Below are 7639 nucleotides of genomic sequence, written 5' to 3' on the forward strand. Positions count from 1 at the left end.
TTCATTTGGTAACATTTTCGAGAATAAATTTGTTCTTAAGATTAAATTTGGAACACAATTAAGAAGTAGAAAAAAGAGTTATTTATTTATTTTTGGAAACAACTCCAAAATCATATTCAAACATTTTTCTCTTTTTATTTTCTTTCTTTTTATCTTCCTCTTCTTCTTAGGGGTGATAGCTAGTGATCAGCCAAATGAGGTTAAGTGAGGCTCACCTCACTAGATCTCACAAGACCGAGCCTCACCTAATCATAGCAAGGCTCGACCTCACCAGCTCTCATCTAGTTGGTCAACAGGCCCTCGGTTACAAAAAAAAAAAAAAAAGAAGGAAAAGGAAAAAAGTTATAATTATAATAAAATTATATAAATATTAAAATAAAATCTGAGTAATAAAAAAAAAATTGAAAATTGTGTCAAAAATCTTTAAATGCGCAGAAACTCATTCAAGGGAATAAAATTTAAAAGAAAAAAACTAATTGAATAAAAATTATTCTCATAAAAAAGAATGGTTGCCTTGCCAAACACCAATACGTTTGCAGGAATCATCTAAATGTCCATTCGGGACTCTATCTTTTGGACCCGAAGTCAGCCCTAGTAATTGAAAACCAAATAACCGATCGAAGATGAACTTCGAGCATTTCGTGCGATCACATGGTTTGGGCCAACCATACCCGACCGCCGAGAATTTTATCGGATGTCACTGCAATAGATGCTGGGTCCCCTCCGCATCCTCGATCGCATCGATAACATCGACGTCCAGACGTCCAGGCCCGTAAAAGCCTCCGCCGATCCCACCGACGCCTCCCATCCACCACCTCCATCTCCAGGAAAATTTGCCGCTCCGGAAGCCACGAAAGCCTCTCTCCGCATCCCCCGCGCCCGCTCCCCACCGCCCCCCATTCTCGAGATGTTGAAGCTCTCGTGGAATGCCACCACCGACCATGTCAAAGCCCTGGCCCAATGCAGATTCCTCGACGCGCCGAGGCCCGGGCTCCTCCCTTCCAGGCGGAGAGCCGTCGTCTCTTGCTACCCGGCGAGCAAAGCCCCGAGCTTGGCGGTCGTCTCCGACGGGTTGGCCTGGGTCGAGCCCGGGTCGGGCAGCTTGGCCGACCGGCTCAGGTTGGGCAGCTTGACCGAGGACGGGCTGTCGTATAAGGAGAGGTTCATAGTGAGGTGCTACGAGGTGGGGATCAACAAGACGGCCACCGTCGAGACCATCGCCAATCTGTTGCAGGTTTCTGTGCTCGTGCCTCGACTTGATTTTCTTTTGATGGGTTTTGGGCAAGATGAGATTTTGAGTGTGATTGGGGAGAATTTGAGGGACTTTCTAGCTCTTGAGGTCCTTGTGAGGGTTGTGGATGTTGCGTGTTTGAGTAATTTGAAACTGAACTTATAAAAGCCTGTGAAGAAAAGTGTCTTTTGTGTTGGAGTGGGGAATTGGGTCTATGTCCTACATGCAAACAAGCATGCATCTTGGTTTTTGCTGTAGCAAATCTTTTATTACTGCTGCGAATTGCTTATAACATCTGGATTTTGAGAAATATAGTGATAGAGCAGGTGGTCTTTGTTTAAGTCTCTTCTCTACCTACTCTTGGTTCAGAGTTTTCACACAATTGCTTGTCACTGGGTTTAGGATTTGGTTGAATGATATTGACTCCCCCTCATGGTTTCGCTAATCCTCATTTTGATCTTCGTAACTTCTTTCAATGAAATGTGTTGATCCAATATCTGGATAGATCGATAAGCTCATTTATGGCAGTAAGAAAATTTTGTTTCTCTCTATTTGGAAAGAGTTGTCTCAAGTTGCATTTTGCAGCAGGGATTTCTGGCCAAACTGAACGATATCTGCATTGCAGGAGGTTGGGTGTAATCATGCTCAGAGTGTTGGATTTTCGACTGATGGATTTGCGACGACCACTACAATGCGGAAAATGAATCTCATATGGGTAACTGCCCGCATGCATATTGAAATATACAAATACCCAGCTTGGTGAGTTTGGCTACTTTCATATGTCACATCAGACATCGAACGACAACTTCCGCATTGAGTTTAGGATCATTCATACCCTGATAGTAGTATGTCATTTGAGTCAGGAGTGATGTGGTGGAAATAGAGACGTGGTGTCAAGGAGAAGGCAGGATCGGAACTAGACGAGACTGGATACTCAAGGACTATGCAAATGGTCAAGTTATTGGAAGAGCTACCAGGTAAACTTGTTCATTTCTTTGAAGTGCGAGCTGGTGTTAGGGATACTGCTCTCTCATGTCTGTTGCCCTAAGTTACCTTCCACGTCCAGGAAAAGTTAAACTGGTTTTTCCATATTTCGTTTCTTTATATGAATAGGATGAATACCATCAGATGGTGGAGATAATATTATTTCTCCTGCTTGGCAAAGGCTTTTGTTACTGACTAATTAGCTTGTTGTCAATTACCTTGGGGTTGCAGAAGCAACATTGCATCAGTTCTGCGGTGTTCTATATCTATGTGTTTAAGACGTTCATATTCAGAATACTTTTGAGATTAGCACGAAGGAACTTTATCTCTGACAGAAGTAGTGGCATTCCTCTCTGTCTGATGCTATCTTGGGGTTTTCCTGGTTGAGCCATAGGTTTATAAATTCTTCTCTAAAACTTCAAGCAGAAGAGATAATGTATAGACATGTACATGGGATATGTATGTGCGAGAATATATGTATAAAGGCATATATTCCCTATATTAGATATTGGAGTTGTATCTTATATGAGCTCCTCATGAAAGAAAATTTCCTTTGCAACGAAAGTTGAAACCACATACTGTTGATACTTTTTTTGTTTTGATTATATAAGCTGCACAATGCTTACCAGTTCAACTATCTGATTTTTCAGCAAGTGGGTCATGATGAATCAAGAAACTAGAAGACTTCAGAAGGTCGACGATGATGTTCGTGATGAGTATCTGATTTTCTGTCCACGAGAATCAAGGTACATTTTTGTTCGTATTTTAGGCATAAACGTCATCTTTGTCAAGTATAATCTTTCATGCATTTCTTGAATTTGAGTATGATCACACTAGAAACTGCAGCATGCAATTCAATATCAGTATATTTGACGAAGGAGCTTATATCAGAAAGGGGCCTTTTGCCTTGCTAAAGTGATTCCCAGATTAGGTGATAATGTTGGTGCAGAAATGACAAAAACAATTTAAATATGTGCATGAACGTGTGAAAAATTTGCTAGTTGGTTGGTGTTTCAACTCCTCTCATTGGTCAGAACTTTCTCCAGATTCTGTGAACATGCCAGTAAGTCATCTACTGTGCTAGTTCTGTGGACTATGGACCAATCTCGAAAAGTGGTATTATTACAAATTTGCAGAAGCATGGCATTGCCCCTTTTGGATGCCTGAAACTATAATAGTGACAATGCAATACCTAGCCATAGAATTCTTCTTAATTCTAAAAGTAATAATTCATTGGGATATTGTGCATGTTGTGCAAAATATAATTATATGTTGTGGATTCCCACATATCTGGAGACATACTTTTAGACAGAATTTCCAATGATTGACCAGATTCCAAAGCCACTTGGCCTTTCTTTTCCTCCCAGAATCTGGGAATGAATACAATGGAAAATGAAATGACTCTGCATAACAAAATGTAAGCCATGTCATTGGCCGATGTAGATTGTGCCCGAGTCATTGCTACTTTGTTTGATTGAGATTTTGTTATTTGTATCTAATGCACAGCAATGGTGGATGGATGCCGTGGAAAGTTCTTAAAACCTAATTCTTCTACAATGTTGATTGTGGAAGATTTCCCTTTTGTACTGTTCAGATTTTGGGGTGGATCGCTAATGGAGAGAGGGAGACACAAACACAAAGCGCTATATTTTCACTCACTCAGATTACATAGCTTAAATACTATAGAGAGATAACCTTTTTAATGCCCTAACCCCTGGTTACCTTGTTTAAAGTACCTAAGCACATTTACTGACCATAAATATCTTATTTTTACTGAATATTCTTTGACGTACAAATTAAGGCTCCCGTTTATTTGATTTGCAGATTAGCATTCCCGGAGGAGAACAATGGAAGCTTGAAAAAAATAGCTAAGCTGGAAGACACTGCTCAGTATTCGAGGCTGGGGCTTATTGTAAGTTGATTAACCCATCTGAGTTGCCTGAATTTGTTCATGTCTTTTCATTAATTATTGTGCTCCCCACAACCACAGCCTAGACGAGCTGATCTGGACATGAACCAACATGTCAACAACGTCACCTACATTGGATGGGTTCTAGAGGTAAGGGTTGCACTTTGTATCCCTTACACTGTCTATGGCTCATACTTCTGATATGGCTGAATCAAGTTTCTTCTTCTAATTGCCTTTGTTTTTCTGTACCAATCTGGCTTTCATGAGAAGTTGTGTTGAGAATTATGTCCTTTCAATCAGCATTAGGAAGTTGAAGTGATATGCTTACAGTTTGACTAAGGCTTGCCTTTCCTGTGGGAATAGCTTTTTCTTTGTTCCTGGTGTCACCAAGTAGGCCACAAAATTTTGTCAGAAACATTCTGTCTTTGTGCCGCTTTCCTTTAATTTGCCAAAAGGTGTCATGGAAGAAGAGTAAGGATGGAGGCTTTGGCCTATCTAGGTCAAGCATGTATTTGTGTTGTACTTCATGTTCGGCCTCACATAGCAAGAACTGTTACTCTGTCTTCTGGAGTTTTTCTTGTCCCACTGACTTGTAGAGATGAAGGCATCAGCAGTTTTTGATGAAATGTTCCTCAATCTGTCTCTCATATTCTGGAAATCCTGCAATAAACCTTCCTTTGAAATGCGTTCTACGTTGTCATTATGACAGAGCATGCCTCAAGAAATTATCGACTCCTACGAACTGCAAACAATCACACTGGATTACAGGCGTGAGTGTCAGCGCAATGATGTTGTCGATTCGCTCAGCAGCCATGAACCGGACGAGAACTTGGAGGCCATCTTGCAGCTCAATGGAACCAACGGATCAGCTGCCTCTCCGGCAACAGAAGATTATCGCCAGTTTCTCCACTTACTCAGGTTGTCTGGTGATGGCCTAGAAATAAACCGTGGCCGCACCCAGTGGAGAAAGAAGCCTATGAGGTAACTCGTTTTCGTTTGCACGTAGAGAGACCATTTGTATTTTGTATTTGTCATTCTTCACAAGGATTTTCTGCGCCACCGAATCTCGCCATTGCTTGCTTGTAGTTTTCCTTCTGCATAGAGAACTGTGACTCTCATGTCGGAAAAAAAGAAGAAAAAAAAACGAGAGAAAGATATGTGTACTCAGTATGCTTATCCGAGGCACCACAAGGCCACCTTGTACTCCCGAGACTTGAGTTTGTAACCTATCATGCTGTTAGCATAAGCTTTGTAGTTCATTATTTAAGAGGAGAATTATTAGAGGTAGTTCTTGGTGTTCTGTTTTCACACGGTAAAGGGAATGCATGCTAAAATATTGAGTTTTTCATTTGAGACGTCACTGCTTGGGGAAGGCATTCGAGTGACACGTTGAAGAGTTGGGGATCTTCACTTAGGAAGTGAATTGAGGACATGGTCATCTTAAGATAATCTAATGCATCTCAATCATGTTCATGTTCATGTTCACGTTCATCTCTTATAACTCTTGCGGGGTCTTGTTTGGGCTGACTTGTGGAGTTACAATGGAGGCATTGGGCCTGATGGCTTTCAGGATGCGATGAATCGGTCCCAGCCGAATCTGAGGAGTCGGAGGAAAAGAAAAGCGTCTTCAAGACACAAACTTCTGGGACTATTAAGATAATAGATCTTTATTAGAAACGCATCAGCTTTAGAAAAATTAGTTTCACAGGGATTGTTTGGTTGGTGACCAAGGGACCTTTGCAAAAAAATCTGGGTCGTTTTCCATTTCACCACCATGCCAGTCGAACAGTGTCCGTGGAGACGATACTTCTCAGTTTTAACTCGCGAAAATAAAATGCTGAATTCTTGGCAAAACCACATTGTTGGTTTAACGACGTCCTATGCAGGACTTCACAAACGAGGAACGCATTATTACGTGAAAGGAGAAAATACATAATGGAGGATTCAAATTGCAATACGGTTGCCATGTTTTTCTTCCGATCATCAAGACAGCGGTCACCCTGGACAAAAGACCATCTAACGCAGCTTCCTTAAAATCAGTTCTGGTCATGAACAAACAAGTAAAACAAGTGTAATCAGACCGCGTGAATGATCTCACTATAATGACGTGACTGAAGGTGAATACAAGGTTACCTGCTATTGGTTGAGAACTTACCTTTTACTGATTATAAGACCTGATACTGATGCACACTGCCCTCTCGATACCGCCTTTCTTGCTCTGGAGGCATCCGTTGGAATCTGCCCCGCTGAAGTGAAGCAAACTCGTGGTTCTTTGAAAAACGGGGGATAAGTCGAAACGAGTGAAATAACTCATGGAACTAAAGGAAGACCTATGTTGTCCTGGCAAGAAAGTCTGCTCATTCCGACATATCACTGTGTATTGTGTCATGGCCAAGAGGTTTCCAAAGATGAAGGACCGTGCCGTGACGCAATGGACCTCCTGCACTCGCTTGGATTCCCAACTAATCTCCTTCCGGAACTCTTCAAGGACGGGCGAAACCGTCATTAAGTCATATTCTAGAAGTCTCTAGGTTTATTTATGTTGGTAGATGGTAATTGACATTCATGTCGGTAGTTGAGGCTAAGATTATTTAATACTTTTTTATTCTTCTTTTTCTTTATCAAAAAAAAAAAATCATTTGTATTCTCAAAACTCAAGTTGAGTAACTCGGAAATATGAAATAGCTCAAAAGAAAACCCTTATGTATTTGATTTTTGAGTGGTCTCTAACCCCTTTTCTTTGTCTCATTTAGAATATATTTGGACTCCTTGTTCTTGATCTAGTTGTCGAGACAATTAAAAAAAAAAGATATTTCCTTGTTCCAAAATATTTTATCTTTGCCTTGAATCATTGGGTTTAGACATTACTTCGGTGATTTTTAATCGTTTCAAAATAGCAGCAACACGGCCCTTTTTCTGATTTATTTCTATCAAAGAATCATAAACGGTTGATTCTCGCAAGATACACTTTTGATCAAAAGAGTTTCACTAATTCCAACCGGATAAATTCTAGATCAACAGATATAATCCGAGGACCTCGAGTATAAAAAGGGGTGCCCTCCCCCTCATTTGGATCCATCCAACCATTTCAGTAATATCAAAGCTTCTTTCTTTTTAGAGATCCTCTCTCTAAACTTTCTCTCTTTATGATCCGGGTGTGCGAGCGAATGAGCGTTCAATCGAGCAAGCTTGGCTTGGGTGATCCAAAATAGCCCAAGTCGCCACGCAGTCACGATCCCAATCAATCGGCCTGTGACAATTGCATGCATTGCGTGACAGTTGATTGTTAGGGAAATTGTATCTTTTGTGGCGACTTGTCACGTTGGAACTATTCAAATATGTGAATACTAGTGCTCTTTTGCTCAATAGAGCGACGACCTGATAGGCCTTCTAAACTGCAAAACAACTATTAGACTCATTGGACATGTCTCGACAAAATTTTACTGGCAAAATTGTTGGCGTACTCCTATCAGCAAGAATTTTCATAATATCTTGATTCTCCACCAATATCTCTT

At 40.9% G+C, this 7639-nt stretch overlaps 1 protein-coding gene across 1 annotated transcript; it reads left to right on the forward strand.

Annotated features, from left to right (window-relative positions):
- The first annotated feature begins 674 nt into the window (after nt 1–674).
- Nucleotides 675–5432, forward strand: LOC104456526 (oleoyl-acyl carrier protein thioesterase 1, chloroplastic). The gene is made up of 7 exons (XM_010071331.3): nt 675–1234; nt 1857–1990; nt 2095–2208; nt 2866–2961; nt 4040–4127; nt 4206–4274; nt 4834–5432. Exons 1-7 carry the CDS (start codon nt 710–712, stop codon nt 5107–5109), a joined length of 1302 nt encoding a protein of 433 aa, XP_010069633.1. The 5' UTR covers nt 675–709; the 3' UTR covers nt 5110–5432.
- The last annotated feature ends 2207 nt before the right edge of the window (nt 5433–7639 follow it).

Source organism: Eucalyptus grandis, chromosome 8, assembly GCF_016545825.1.
Source record: "Eucalyptus grandis isolate ANBG69807.140 chromosome 8, ASM1654582v1, whole genome shotgun sequence".
Lineage (NCBI taxonomy): Eukaryota > Viridiplantae > Streptophyta > Magnoliopsida > Myrtales > Myrtaceae > Eucalyptus > Eucalyptus grandis.

What these genes read in the sequence shown, in the direction of transcription:
- LOC104456526 (XM_010071331.3), top strand. Translation starts at nt 710, where the DNA reads ATGCTGGGTCCCCTCCGCATCCTCGATCGCATCGATAACATCGACGTC. An exon ending in TTCTGTCCACGAGAATCAAG is followed by an intron (nt 2,962 to 4,039) that starts GTACATTTTTGT and finishes TTTGATTTGCAG; the next exon opens with ATTAGCATTCCCGGAGGAGA. An exon ending in ACATTGGATGGGTTCTAGAG is followed by an intron (nt 4,275 to 4,833) that starts GTAAGGGTTGCA and finishes TCATTATGACAG; the next exon opens with AGCATGCCTCAAGAAATTAT.